This window comes from Nannospalax galili, unplaced genomic scaffold (genome assembly GCF_000622305.1).
Source record: "Nannospalax galili isolate Female #2095 unplaced genomic scaffold, S.galili_v1.0 scaffold646, whole genome shotgun sequence".
In the NCBI taxonomy this organism is placed as follows: domain Eukaryota; kingdom Metazoa; phylum Chordata; class Mammalia; order Rodentia; family Spalacidae; genus Nannospalax; species Nannospalax galili.
This window is the reverse complement of record NW_008355279.1, coordinates 346,838-362,365: the sequence shown is the minus strand read 5'-3', so window position 1 is coordinate 362,365 and position 15,528 is coordinate 346,838. Positions and strand designations below refer to the sequence as shown.

The 15,528-nt window shown below is 40.7% G+C and overlaps 1 protein-coding gene and 1 pseudogene across 1 annotated transcript in view; one reads left to right on the top strand and one right to left on the bottom strand.

The window, feature by feature from the left end:
• Ccn6 (cellular communication network factor 6) overlaps nt 1–13,813 on the top strand; it is an 18,723-nt gene extending 4,910 nt beyond the window's left edge. The window contains exons 2-5 of the mRNA XM_008852397.1: nt 2,965–3,262; nt 8,819–9,061; nt 12,029–12,222; nt 13,474–13,813. Coding sequence (XP_008850619.1) covers nt 2,965–3,262; nt 8,819–9,061; nt 12,029–12,222; nt 13,474–13,755 — 1,017 coding nt within the window. The 3' untranslated portion in view covers nt 13,756–13,813. The remainder of the gene's footprint in view (nt 1–2,964; nt 3,263–8,818; nt 9,062–12,028; nt 12,223–13,473) is intronic.
• On the bottom strand, nt 6,959–8,250 carry LOC103749568 (annotated as a pseudogene).
• Nucleotides 13,814–15,528: the final 1,715 nt, after the last annotated feature.

Genomic DNA, 15,528 nt, shown 5'->3' with positions numbered 1-15,528 from the left:
TATATATATATAATTACTTAGAAGCTGGCTTCTGTCTTGGGATTAAACTGCCTTTCTCCAGTTCAGTCAGGTAAACATTGAGTTAATGATGCCCACTTGCCAGACACTGAGCTGGGTGCATACCCACAAATGCCTGAAGTTGGGCAGCTCTATGGGTAGTTGAGGAGACAGATAACACAGATAATTTCAGTTCAAAGACATGTATAAGGTGTATGTGTGAGGTTATAGAGCACTTTCTGGAAAAAGGTGATAATTAGCAGAGCATTGAAGGATAACTTAGATGAAGTGGGGTTGGGTGAAGAATGTCCCACCCTGGGGAAATGACCTAGACAGATACACTGGGAATTTCAGGCTCTGGAACTGCCTGGAACCTAAGGAATATAAGGCTGTAGGTAACAAGGAGGGCCTTGAACGCCGTACTGAGGAGTGCTCACCATTCTTCTAAGTCAGTGACTTTCAGTGAAGGATGAAGGAGAGAGAGAAATCCAGGATAGTTTTCAGCTTTACAGGCTTGAGGACTTGAATGGATGGTGACATGTGCTAAAGCAGAAACTGCTAGAGGGCGAACAGGCTGTTGCAGGGACAAAGTTCTTACAACACATCAAAGTGGACCTGCCTAGGAGCAGGTAAGGGGCCAGAAGGGAAGAGCGGAAGCTGGAAGAGATCCAGAGTTAGCGATTTGTTCAGTATCAAAGTTGGATTGCAGTGGGATCTGTATGAGGAAGGGGAGTGGGGTTAGAGTTGTGAGCTCAGAGGCTGGCCTGATTTAATTCCTTCTACCTCTTGCTTGGTATGTGGCCTAGGGTAGGTTAAATAATTGGATCCTCAGGGTTCTAATTTATAACCAGAGGCAGTTTCCCATCGCTACTGCAAGAGAGCACCACAAATTAATAGCTTAACATTATCTTAAAGTTTTGGATATGTGCAGCCGAGTAAAATGGTGTTCCTTCTGGAGGCTCCAGGAGGCATCGATTCTTTGGGTTTTCTGCTTTGGAAAGACTCCAGCCCTCATGGCTGCTATCTCCTCTCAGGAATGATTTCTGCTGCCACATCTTTGATGTACCCGCCTCCTCACAGGTGTCCTGGTGATTATAGTGGGGCACCTGAGTTATCCAGGATGATAATCTCAAGATGCTTGATCTTGTCTTCAGACTCCCCTATGCTGTGCAAGTAAGATATTAACAGGACCAGGGATAGGAACATGGGCATCTTTGACGGGACCATTAATTTGCTAGTAACATCAAGTAGCTATGACTACACACTGCTGCTATGAAGGTAAAATGAGATAACCAGGTAAAATGCCTCGAACATAGGACATATCATGTTCTTATAATTAATATTTATTGCAGTCAGAGAGGTACAAGGCATAGCTTAGTTGGTAGAGTACTTGCCTAGCATGCAGGAAACCTCAGGCTTGATCCTCAGAACTGTTCAGTCCAGGTCTGGTGGCACATGCCTATAAATCCCAGCACTTAGGAAGTGGAAGCAGGACTGAAAGTTCAGTCATCCTCAGCTACATAGGGCGTTCAAAGCCAGCTGCATCTACCTGAGACCCCACCTCAAAAGAAAGAACTAAAGAAAGAAAAGCTCTTATTCAGAAGATAAATGAGTAAACTACTGAGGTAGTGAGGCCACTGGTAAGAAGAGGCTGGGGGTAGGGTGCGCTTTCATGAAGGCTGGTCATAAGGTGTCTAGTTACTTTCTAATGCTGTGATTAAAAACACGGACCAAAAACAACTTGGGGAGGAATGGTTTCATTTGGCCTACAACTCACAGTCCATCATCAAGGAAAGCAAAAGCAGAAATTCAGGGCAGGAACCTGGAGCAAAGACCATGGAGGAACGCTGCTTACTGGCTTGCTCCTCTAGCTTGTGCCCAATCTGCCCCCACCCCCCGAGTCTGCTTTTTTATACAACAGAGGACCACCTGCCCAGGGGTTGCTCCACCCACAGTGGGTTGGGCACTTTCACATCACTCAACATCAAGAAAATGTTCCACACAGTCACAAGTGAATCCAATGGAGGAAATGTCTCAATTGAGGTTCTCTCCACTCAGGTGAGTCAAGTTGACAACCGAACCTGTCCAATGCAGGAGGCCTGCTGAGAGGTTAGAGCACAGACCCAAAGAGGGGGAAATTGTGAACCACTGAGCTACCCGGGGGGAGGGCACACGTGTAGAGCGGAGGCCAGTGTGGCTGGAGTGAAGTAAGCAAGGGGGTGAGAAGTAGCTCACAAAGGAAGACAGGGAGCAGGGAGCTGCTTCAGGGCCTCGGGGGCCAGCTTGGACTTTACACTGATATGGAAAGCCACGAGGAACTCGTGACCTCTAAGCAGGAGTGACAGGAACTGGCCTGTGTTTTTAAAACATCACTCTGAATGCGGAGTACAGAGGTACAGACAAGGTGAACCTAGAGGAGGCTCTTCTAACCACCCAATTAAAAATAATGGTGGCTTCGATGACAGTGGTAGGAGAGGGGATGTGAAGGCCAAGGGAGGTAGACTTTAAAGGTGTGGTCAACAAGATTCACCAATGAGACTGGATGTGAAAAAATGAGTCTAGCAGGATCCATCTCCTCAAATAGGGGCATGTATAGATGAGAAAGCAGACAGGAGGGAAAACCGAGTCTGCTCTGCCTTTTAATCATCTAAGTAGGCAGTTAGGAGTCTGAGTTCAAGAGAGACAGATCCGTTTGGGAGATGAGTTACAGTGAGGGAAGACCTTAGCCAATGTCAATGTTGAGATCAGGAGGATGAAAAGAAAGCACAGGAGACCAAGAAGGAGCAGTGAGGAAGTGGAACGAGGAAGAGCGATGTGTCACAAGCTGAGTGAATAGGTCTGGGAGTGACCGTGTCAAGTACTCTACCTTGCCACACCATTTTCCACCTATTTGGCACAACTCTCCTACAGACCTGTGATATTAGTCTAAGGAACCTTTTCTAACACTGCTTTTATTGCTAAATGAAGCTCTGCTGCAGGGCATGGGACACTGGGCCATCAGACACGACCCCCGAGGGAGGGCTTGGAGAAGCCTCAGAGGTGCATCAACGCAAACAGCTCTGTCACTGGCCTTGCAAATGTCTTCATCAGAAGCCCACTTGTCCTCCTGGAGTGAGCTTAGTGAGGGATGGCTGTGGATGCTGCAAAATCTGTGCCAAGCAACCAGGAGACACCTGCAATGAAGCTGACCTCTGCGACCCCCACAAAGGGCTGTACTGTGACTACTCTGCAGACACGCCTAGGTACGAGACTGGAGTGTGTGCATGTAAGTGTCTCCTGAGACTGCTGGGAAAAGTGACACCCCCCCCACCGCCCCAAAATTGTTAAATTTGGAGTGATGAGCTTAGTTGGCTAAATACAAGTCAGATTTAGTTTCTGTGCAGCAGTAGGCTGGCCATTGTACAGACGACCATGTGAAGTTCATAGATACTTACATACATTCAGAAGCCTGTTATATTCACTGCAGTAAAGTGACCTTGTAACTCTCAGGTAACCGCTTTTAATGATAGAAAATAGGAGAAATTATGTAAATAAGAGTCTGACTTCCTAAAGTGCTACAAAATGGTGGCTGTTGTTAATACTGTCAAAAACAATCTGAATTTAGCTTTTCCTGTAATGAGAAAGTAATCCTCTTTAAAAACACAGAGATGTAAAACCCATGGATGGATATGCAGCATTTAGACTTACCACTTTACTCTCCATCTTTTGAATTAGCCATCATGTTTCTGTAATTTTTCACTGCACATTTGTAAAACAGAGCCCGACCCTGACTCTGTGGGTCCAAACTCTGGTGTCTGAGTCAGACCATCTAAATTGGCAACACACTGACAATAATTCAGAATACCAAATGATTTAGGATAAAAATAAAACTCTAATGGAAGACATAGACTTGTCAGTAGAGATGTTTAGTTACCACAGAAAAAAGTGCAAATGAGGAGACAGTTGCTGACCAGTAGTTGGCTGTGAGGATGGAATGAGAGTATAGCTTTGGAGTTGGACTGTGTGCAGCCATTCAAGTCTGATAAACTGATGGTTTGTCAGTATACCATATTAGTTAAGAATGTGAGATCTGGATTCAAATCAAATTGTCTAATATTTGTGCCCCAGTTGTACTTCCTATCTTATAGGTGCTTGGCTGGGAAGATCAAATGAAATGGCAAACTCTAGAATGCCTAGCATAGTGTGGTGAATATTATCAACTTGACAGGATCTAGAATCACTAAGGAAACAAACCTCTGGCCATGCCTGTGAGGGATTATCTTGATGAGGTTAACTGGGGTGGGAAGACCCACCCTAAGAACTGGCTGTATTGTTCCCTGGGCTTGGGTCCTGGCCTGCATAGAAAGGAGGACACTAGCCAAACTTCTTTTTCTGTTTCCTGACTGTGGATGTGACTTGACCAACTGTTTCAAGCTCCTGCCACCAGGACTGCCCCATCATGGTGGACTGTACCCCCCAAACTGTGAGACAAAATAACCTCTTTCTCCCTTAGGTTGTTTTTGCCAGGGTATTTTATCATAGTAACTAAGGCACACAGTATCCAATAAGATACACACTAGGGTCTCAGAAGTATGGAAATTCTATGTGGAAAACATGACCAATTACAAAAATGGCATTCTGGCTGGGTGTGGTAGTACACGCCTTTAATTCCAGCACTCAGGAGGCAGAGGCAGAGGGATCTCTGATGGAGGCCAGTATGGTCTACATAGTGAGTTCCAGTCCAGCTGGGGCTGTAGGGGGACGCTGTCTCAAAAAATAAAAAAGACATAAATAAATAAACAAAAGAATGAACAGCATCCAGGATGCCTCCTTTTCTCAAACTGAGCAGGTTTCATTAATCTGACATTTTCTGAGTATGCACTGTGGTCTGTCACTGGAAACGTAACAGAGGAAAAAGTGACGCAGGCTGCCCTTCCCATCCCAGAAGGAACCCTCACTGTGTCGGTTCTTTCCACAAGTAATTTTACAGAAAGCATGATGAGTTCTAACAGCAGCCATGAAGAAGAGGACGTGGACAATCTGTAACTAGATCACAACTTATTCCTAGGGGCTAAGTCTAGACTACAGCTTGCTTATGTAACTACCTTATTGGAATACAGCCCATCCATTTACATAGTAGTCTGTGCCTGCTTCACAAAGCAGAGTAGTATAGGGACTAGAAGGCTTGGTATTTAGTATTTGGCCCTTGATAGAAAATTTGCTGATTTCAATTTAAAAACTTTTTAGTCTGGAGGCCTTTTACAATCTTAGAAATTAATGAGGACCCAGAGCTTCTGTTTATATGGATTTTATCAATCGATATTTAATGGTTTAGTAATTTAGAAATATTTAATAATCCATTTAAATGTAATAAATCCAGTACAAATTAATAGGAATAACATATTTCCTTGAAAACGTTTATTATCCATAATAGAAAATTTTAGTGAGGAGAATGTCCTGAGTTTTACGTTTTCATAAATCTCCCTAGTGTTCAGTTCTATAGATGAGTAAATTCTCACTTGCTTCTTTTTTCAAGTTGTCACTATGTTTTTCTGCCTGAAATATATGAAGAAAATCTAGTATCATACAGCTATGAAATTAAAAGATGGACATTTAACAACTCAGATCCTTATGTATATACTTTTTGATATTGTGACAAATAGCATTTCCTTACAAATTAGCTGTATCATGGAATCTGAAACCAAATCAATGAACTTTCAACTCTAACATAAAATACTAAAACCCACACTTGTAATCCTAGCATTCAGGAGGCAGAGGCAGGAGCATTGAGACTTTGAGGTCAGCCTGGGTTAGTTGGGGAGATTCTATCTTAAAAAACCAACAGAACAGAGCCCAACACAAAGCCACTTGGTGTCAATCTTTCACTTGTGTATAACTTGTCAGTGTGCTCTGGTTATCTGTAAATATCAGTCTACTATACTATGGAAACGTTCAAACGATACTTCATCGTATATTTTAAATGTCACTCTCAGCAGAAAATCCTACACCCTTGGTAGCTAGAAATGTCTCAGTGGCGGAGATAGGTTTCCCACAATTCTAATTTTTGCTAGCAAGGTTGTGTTCTGAAATTGGCAACAAACATTATGAGCTGTACAGAAGTGTACAGGGTGTCTCTGTTCATTTTTCAAAGAATTTCTCAAATACCCATCGGGATACCCATAGTTCATCTGTCAGTTATATAAGTAAAACCACAACTAGAAAATGGGCTCATTTGTTTTATAACTTTAACAGTATCTGTGCTTTTTCTTGACAGTGACTATACTTTGGCGTACCAAATGCTCTATTTTGTCGTGTAGAATACTGAACAGACGGGTAGGATTTAATAGCATTTTTGTTTTTACTATGCCGAGAATGGTGTTAGCCAAGGTAGCTTTATTTTTCTATGGAGACGTGTATGACAAGGAAGAGTACTCTGATTACTGTACAGGCTGGGTCATGCTCAGACACACAAGTTTTACCATCCACCACTGTCTTTGTAGCACTGGTGCAAAAACAACTCTGATGAAAGCCTATCTTGTCTTAGTGCAGATTCTTTGAAAATATTCCAGCTATCCCAAGGGGCTGGTGGAACATACTTGGAAAATTTCTGATCCAGAAAGGGAGTAATAGTTCACAGAGGAAACTGAAGTATCCTCCAGCCAGTTACCTTGCAGTACTGTAGCTAAATAAATGGTTTACTCATTCACTTCTACTATCCTCCTATATTCTTGGCCTGTACTTATGTACATCTGAGTAATCCAGGCATCAATCCATTCTTCAAAAATAATACTGAGGATTTCATATACTGTATTCTGATCATATTCAGATCCTTTGCCCATCTCTTCTTAGGTACAGCCCCACCTCCTACATGTTCTCTAGTTTTTTTTTTTTTTTAAAGTTAAAAATTCCTCTGTCTGGCCCCAGAATAGGAGCGAGCAAGCTGCCTGCCTTGTCCGCCTGTGAACGCAGTGAGGCCTCAGAACTACCACTCCCAGAAGACCTTCGCAAACAGAAACACGGGAGGCAGGATGCTCGAGTGCAAAGGATTCTGGGGTTTGTAGTTCTGACCAAGTCCCTCCGTGGGCAACCGAGGGACCAGATTCCAGGTCCTGAAAAGGCAAGAGGCTGGGTGCGTTCTTCCTTCCTCCGTCGCCATGGTGATGGTGCGGGCGCCCGCCCGGGATCTGGCAGCGATGGGGCCCCCTTCCCACTCCCTCCTCTTCACCATCTGCTCCTCCCTCACACCTGGCCCGGAGCCCTGGACGCCTCCTCCGCTTGCAGCTCGGACTCTGCAGCCACAGGGTGGCGCACGTGCTCCACCAAAATTTCCTCCTTCATTGTAGCCATCATATCCTCCTCCACCACCACCAGATCCATGAGCTTGGTTTCCATATCCTGGTCCACCGCCACCATAGCCTCCTCTACTACTGTAACCAGGACCACCACCATAGTTGCCACCATCACCGCCTCCATAACTACCTCTGCTGCCCCCACCTCCACCACCATAGCCTCCCCTTCCACCAAAGTTTCCACCACGACCAAAATTACCTCCACCACCTCCGAAGTTTCCTCCACGGCCCATAAAGTTGCCAGACCCACCTCCTCGACCTCTTTGTGATCCAGCAGACTGCATCTCTTGTTTAGAAAGGGCCTTTTTCACTTCACGATTGTGCCCATTAATAGTGTGGTATTTCTGAACAACAATTTTATTAACTGTATCATGACCAAAAGTTACAAAAGCAAATCCTCTCTTTTTTCCACTCTGCCTGTCTTCCATAACTTCTATGGTTTCGATCTTTCCATACTTCTCAAAGTAGTCTCTCAAATTATATTCTTCTGTATCTTCTTTAATACCACCAACAAAAATTTTCTTCACTGTTAAATGGGCACCAGGCTTTACAGAATCCTTTCTAGAATGGTTCCACTCCACGCCCATCAACCTTGTGTGGTCGAGCACACATTGCTGCATCCACCTCTTCAACACAAGAGTAAGTCACAAAACCAAAGCCCCTGGAACGTTTTGTTTGGGGGTCTCGCATTACCACACAATCTGTAAGTGTGCCCCATTTCTCAAAGTGTTCTCTTAAACTATCATCTGTAGTTTCAAAGCTCAGACCACCAATAAACAGCTTCCTCAACTGCTCTGGTTCCTTTGGATCATGGCCCTCCTCCCCCTGGCTGCGGCGGCGACGGCCGGAGTCAGGCTGGGGGCGACCGGGCGGTGGTTTTACCTCCATTTTGAGACCGGACTCGCCTCTTCCAACTCGAGTTCAATATGGGACCGAGAGCGTTCTCTAGTTTTCTAAGGTCTATGGAGTCTAATTTGTTTCCCAAATACACTTGGGTGGTCCATTCCCTGGAGCCTGGTCAACCTACCCAGCATCACATCCTTAAAGAAAACCAACTCTCCCTGGCCCAGAAGCTATCAATTGCCAATAGTTCATCAGCTTGAGCTGCGCTTCTTGCCCATGTTCCCCATCCACGCTGGATTTTCATCTGACTTGGGCTTGTGGATGTTGTCATCAGCACTGTGGGTCCATACATACAAATACCTTGTGGCATCTCACTGCCAAATTTAGGATTTTTAATAATTTATTCTTGAACAAGGCTTTTGATTTTCATTTTGGAAGTGACCATTTTGGGTTTATAGCACACACGAAAATGAAAATGCCTTATTTTATCACTCTCTATAGATGTTCTATGAAGATTTCAAATGGGGTTGAAGAAATTCAGACCTATATTCATGAGATATTTTGTGTAAGGTCTATAGGCCTTACTGGCGGTCTAAGAACCCGAGTTATAGTTCTCTTTCTTTTTGACAATTTGCTTTTTCTCTCTTCAGATCTTGTGGCTGTTGGATGTGAGTTCAACAGGGTCTATTATCATAATGGCCAAGTGTTTCAGCCCCATCCCCTGTTCAGCTGCCTCTGTGTGAGCGGGGTGATTGGATGCACACCCCTGTTCATACCCAAGCTGGCTGGCAGCAACTGCTCTGCAGCAGAAGATGGAAGGAAGTCTGATCAGTCCAACTGTGACCTGGGACCACTGCAACAACAGCGCTCCTCGAGCTACAAAACCATGCCAGGTACTCAGGACAGCTGTGTTTCAGGGATTACTTCTGGTGGTTTTCTTTCATAAAGAACTTACTGCTTGGCAGTCAGAATGCAATTTAGAGGGAGTGTGTCACCGCATTCTGCCTCAGGCAGATATATTCTAAGTGTTTGAAAAGGAAATAATATTCTAGATTTTTGTGAACAAAATCTGCTAGATCAGAAAAACTTCTAAAATCTTTTACCTCTGCCTACCTTCACCTTCTCAGGAAAACTGACCAAATACTGTTCACATGTACCTTGAAAGGACTTTTATTTGTATTCTTCTATTATGGGCAAGAAGTGTGCAGATCCTAAAACATTCAACATGGTATTAGCAGAAATGGAAAGCTGATTATTAAAAAAATTGAGGACTAATGTATTTTGAACTTTTTTCAAACAGAAACAAAGTCTTTTCTTTCACTTTAAAGTAGGTAACCCATGTATGTAGTCAAGAAAGTGAAATAAGATTCTTTATTGCTTATCTTGAACACCCTGTCAATTGCAGGTGTGAATGGTTTCTGGTCTGCTTTAACATCTTACTCAAATGCCAGGGTATTTTCAGGACAGTAATTCTTCTAAGCTCACTTTTATTATGTTGATAGTCAATAAAATTTTCTTAGAGAAATGAGTTTCAGACACTTGAAAACTATGAAAAAAAAAAAACAAACCCATCCTTAGACACTCCAGTTATGTCAGTTAATTTGAAAAAAGTTTTCCAGGTTTATTACCATACATAATTACTCAGCTAACAGTATGGCACTACTAATGTTCTAAGACCTCTGAAATGGTAAGCTGGACTGTTCCTTTTTACTTTCTTACTTTGGTACTGGGGATTGAACCCAAGGCCCTGTATATCCTAAGTATCTGCTCAACCAGAATCACATTTTCATTTACCAAATGGCTTCTTTTTCAAAGCACACACAGGAACAGTGGATTTCTGCATAGGATCAACAGAAGGCTCTTAGAACTCCAGAAAGACTCGCCCTGCAGACTACCTCAGAGCACCAGCATTTTTCCACAAGTAAAGCTTTTGGACCAAGTTCCATGGTTTCATGTATGGAGCTGGAGCAGTCTGAGTAGACTCAGTAGGAGTGTGATTCAGGGAGGAACAGGATGGTCATTCTTAGTGTTCAGTGATTTGCTACAAAGAACGGAGAAAGTATCCCAACTTTCTGGTATTTGGAATTAAGGTCTCAATATTTCAAAGAAGCTAAAGCTCAGGCCACAATGTCTTTCCTTTGCTTAACTGTTAACATCTATGTCCCACAGAGGAATTTGGCTTTCATAATTAACATGGATCAAAGTACACACTTTAAGATGTATTTATAAATAACATGTTATATTGGGATATAGCTTTTGCTGGGTCAGTGCGAAGCAAACAGTGACACAGTGCAGTGCCCTGCTTTTCTCAATGCTCATGAACACTAAGCTTTTATGTTTAGTAATCTCTTCATTTCTTTGCTTTTTAATGAATGTTAAACAAATTCCTGAGCTGCAGGCAGGCCTTGCTTTAACTGAAGGCAGGGTTATTAGTAATTCAATAACCTAACCTACTTTTATTTATTGCAGATGTGTGCCAGGCTTCTAATCTGCTCTCTGCACTGAAGTCTTTATAAACTGTTCAGTCTTCCAGGTGTTTTCCTGTTTCTGCTTCCTCTTGCTCAGAATTATGAGCAGTTGCAAGATCTTTTCATGTAACACTGAAAGTGGCATCCTGCTATCATTTTAATCCCCCAGTACACATTCCAAAGTGGCTATTTTCTAGCAAATATTTTTCTCACTTTTCAGCTTTAAATTGAAATTCTGCATATAGAACTTTGCTATGCTGAACTGGGGACTTAAATCACAACCTTACTCCCTAAGTATCTATTTTAGTATGTACATTAAGTTCATGGAAATGCCTGGAGACATTTAAATTTGCTTAAAATGAACCAAAGGCCTGATTCACTCAAGTATAATAAAAATCTTCAATTGTTTTTCATGGAGATGGGAGATTATAATAAAAAAAAATTATTATTTTTATTTTATGTGTATGAGTGTGTTGCCTGCATGTATGTGAGTGCACCCGTGTCGTGCAATGCTGGAGGTCAGAAGAGGGCTTCAGATTCCCTTGGAACTGTATTTCATAGGTGATTTTAAGTGAAGTTAGATGAATGAGATTACAAATTTGCAATGATTTAGCATATAAAATTTATTTAGTGTAGTATAGCATTCAGTTTGTTAGAATTTTCTAAGATGGGCTAGTGAGATGGCTCAGCAGGTAAAGGCACTCACTGTGCAAGCCTGGTGATCGAAGTTCCAACCCTGAGCTCACATAAAAGCGGGAAGAGAAAACCGATTTCATCAAGTTGTCCTCTGATTTCAACATGCATGCTGAGGCTCATACATACACAAATTTTCTAAGACTAAATTTTAAAAAGTAGAAGAAAATTGGTTTTATTGCCTAGTTCTCAAATATAATTTTTATATTTTATATTTTGACATGACATTTCAACACTACTACCATACTATTCCATCAGGCATGGTAGTGCATGCCCCCAACACTTGAAAGAAGGGCTGCAAAGTAGACAGCCTGAGTCATGTGGCAAAACTGTGTCTCAGGGGGGAAAAAAAAGATCACATTATTCTAATTAATGTCTTGAATTCTCTAATCCTACCAATATTTATTTTAATATATGCCAAGCATGAGGCAAAACCAAAGAAAGACATGCACTGATTGGAAGAGAAGCTTAGGTTTCAGAGATGAGCTAGACAGATGATGCAAGTGGGTAAAGATAAAAACTTTCATTCTTCTAAGAAACTAGACTGGAGAAAAATGAATTAGAACATACGCTTTTATTCTTTTATTAAAAAAAAAAACAAACAAAGATTCCGCACTTCTAAATATTAATTTAAAGTTTAAAAACCAAGTTTCTGTAAGTACATATATGTATACATAGGCACTTTCCTATTTATTTTAGCTTACAGGAATCTCCCACTTACTTGGAAAAAAAAATGTCTTGTGCAAGCAACAAAGTGGACTCCATGTTCTAGAACGTGTGGAATGGGAATATCTAACAGGGTGACCAATGACAATGGCAACTGTGAAATGAGAAGGGAGAGGAGACTGTGCTATATTCAGCCCTGCAACAGTAATGTATCAAGGACAGTGGAGGTAAAGTATAACTAGATGGAATTAGTTCAGGAAATTCCTGAAAAGTAAGTATGTGAAAAAAACATACAATTTACAAGAATGACATCATTTTTACAATGATACATAAAAAGGTATATTAAATTTAGAAATTTATTCTATACTTGGCAATACATTCTGCAGGGAGGGGCAGCGTTTGGTTACCTTACTGCAACTCTTAAAGTCAAATTATCTCAAAGGAAACATTAATCTAACTGCGCCTTGTAGGGAAAACGTCTCCTTGTGGTTGTTAGCCTACTGATTCTAGACGGTCTGTGAGCTTAGTAATGTGGGTCTATCAGCCTGATTTGTTGCAGCCCTCCATATAAATTGCTCCTTAACAGTAGATTCTTTCAGATTCTAACTTTTGAATTTTCTTTTCGTTTTTTTGGTCTTTTTGAGACAGGGTCTCCCTGTAGCCCCAGCTGTCCTGGAACTCACTATGTAGACCAGGCTGGCCTTGAACTCAAGAGAGATCCGCCTGCCTCTGCCTCCCAAGTGTTGGGATTAAAGGCATGCGCCACCATGCCTGGCACTTTTGATTTTTCTATATTAATTGTAGAAGTGGAATCAAAGTAATGAATATAAAATTTAGGTTGCTATACCATAGTTATGAAAATGGGTATTAAGAAAGATTAGAGAAGTTCTGATCAGTTACATATTACCATCTTGGAGGTGGACAACACCAAAATGCTTTGTGCTTATAGAGAGAAAACTTGCCAAAGGACCCTGATAAAATAGTTACCCTAAAACTGCTTGGTATAAAACCAGAGCTGGTCCTATTTCTTGAACTATTTTTAAATAATTAAGTTTTAGAAATGCTATAAATTCTATCTTAGTCTCAAGGTCTCTATGATACTATCAAATTGACAATCCAATTTTAAAGGGATTAAGATGTTCACCCATCTACACATCCACTCAAATTAAGTTGGTTAGGGAATTTGCTGTCTTAGGTAAACAGTTAATACGACATAGCCCTTACAAGATAAATTTCTATTTATTGTAGAATTGAATAAAGGGCTGAGCAACAAACACTGGGCAGAGAATCTGATGTGATGGAGCAAGAATAGAACGCCAGACCTCCAGTGAGAGGAGATTTAGAGAAAGAGCGTACCGGCAGAAGGTGCACTTAGTGCTCTAGAAACAATCCTATTTGTCTGACTGCTATAAAGTGTTCTATTTCAGCTACTGTAATCAAATTTAAAGATGGTTTCTTAACTGTGTGTATTTTTTCAGATCCCCAAAGGAAAAACATGTCAACCTACTTTCCAACTCTCTAAAGCCGAAAAGTTTGTTTTTTCTGGATGCTCAAGTACTCAGAGTTACAAACCTACCTTTTGTGGAATATGTCTGGATAAGAGATGCTGCATCCCCAACAAGTCTAAAATGATCACCGTTCAATTTGACTGTCCAAACGAAGGGTCATTTAAGTGGAAGATGCTCTGGATTACATCCTGTGTATGTCAGAGAAACTGCAGAGAACCTGGAGATGTATTTTCTGAGCTCAAGATTCTATAAAGCCAAACAGATGGGGGCAAAGTTAAAGTTAAGTCAATCATGTCATATAACCAAAAAACCAGAATGGTTATAAAAGGATAGAAAATCAATGGATTTAAAACAGTAAGAACACATAACCATCCTCTGGTCATTGTATTTATGGCATTAGAAGTTTCTAAAAAATAAATTGTTCTCCAAGAAAAACAAATAAAAATGTGAAAACATTAAAATATCCTATAACTATGTAATAACTGGCACCATGTAAGCATTCTATATATGATGAAAAAACACAATTTACAAGAATGACATTTTTACAATGATACATAAAAAGGTTTATTAAATTTAGAAATTTATTCTATACTTGGCAATGAAATCTATTAGATCCTATCAGATGATAATCAGTATAGGGAGAGCAAGATTCTTAAAAATAATAAGATTTTATACTGTAAAGATGCCTATAATTTTCACTGCTTCATCCTGAGTGTCAGTTAAGATTCTTCTAGGAAGGAGAAAACAGAACTTCTTTGAGTGCTGCTAACAATTGTAACATAGCAGTTTTCATACCAGATACTATAAAAAACTGTACTTCCAAAGTAAAAACCAAGACCAGCACCATTACTTTACAAAGGAGATAAAATATTCACTCAAAAAGGACACAATAGATTATTTTTGCTTGAAATAAATTTTTCCCAAAACATATTTCCTTGAAAGGTAAATCAACCAACTGATCTGAAATATGAACCTATGACAAGAATTCACAAGAATTCTAGTAACTGGACGGATTTCACTGGTTGCCACCCTTTGCAGAGTTCAGATGAAGGTATCACACCTCCTAATCCTCTGTTCACTTACATGAATGGCGACATTCAGAACAATGACAAGCAGCACTGTCTAAAAATGAACTTTTGGGGCTGCAGAGGCAGGTCAGGGGTCAAGAGTACCTACTGCTCTTGCAGAGGACTCCAGTTTGAGTCCTAGCACCCACATAGCAGCTCCATCTCCCTTTTCTGGCCTCTCCGGGCACTGTAGTACACATACTAGGCATACATATAAGCAAGCAAAACACTTGTACAAATAAAAATAAATCATTGAAGAATTTCCTTTAAAATAGTTTATTATAAAATTGACTGGTTTGATAAGCAGTATTTAAAAATAATTTAGTACATATACATGTTAAATGTCTAAATGGTGGTTCTTTCAAATAAAAATGAGTTATTACTCATAGAATGAAAGTTTCCTTAATAGTTGTAATAAAAACTACCCCTAAAAAGTTCGTGGACGTTACACAGAAATATTCATATCGTGTTCTTCTACTTCTAGGACCTACTTTTTTAGGATCATTTAAACAGAATATCAAATCAAAGTATAAATATAAAATATATGTATAAAAGATCTACTGAGACATGCTTATCAGTGTATAAAGGTCATATGAAGCTATAAATAAAGCGAACTGCTAAGGACTGTTTCATTAATCCATTCTACCCAGGGTCTCACTATGCAGCCCAGACTCGTCCTAAACTTGCAATTCTCTTGCATCAGCCTCTCAAGTGCTGGGATTGTGGGTGTGAACCACTGTGACTGGCTCTCTGTTATATTAAATTTTGGTAAGTTGATAGAGGTGAAGGTAGTAGGACTTCACTAATTTTACATTTACCAACAAACTCTCTTTATTGTGATAAAAGAGAAAACATTTTAAAGAACAATTTATTATTTTTATTTTATGTGTATGAGTGTATGTGTGTAAGCACACCCGTGCCCTGCAATGCCTGCAGAGGTCAGAAGAGGGTGTCAGAT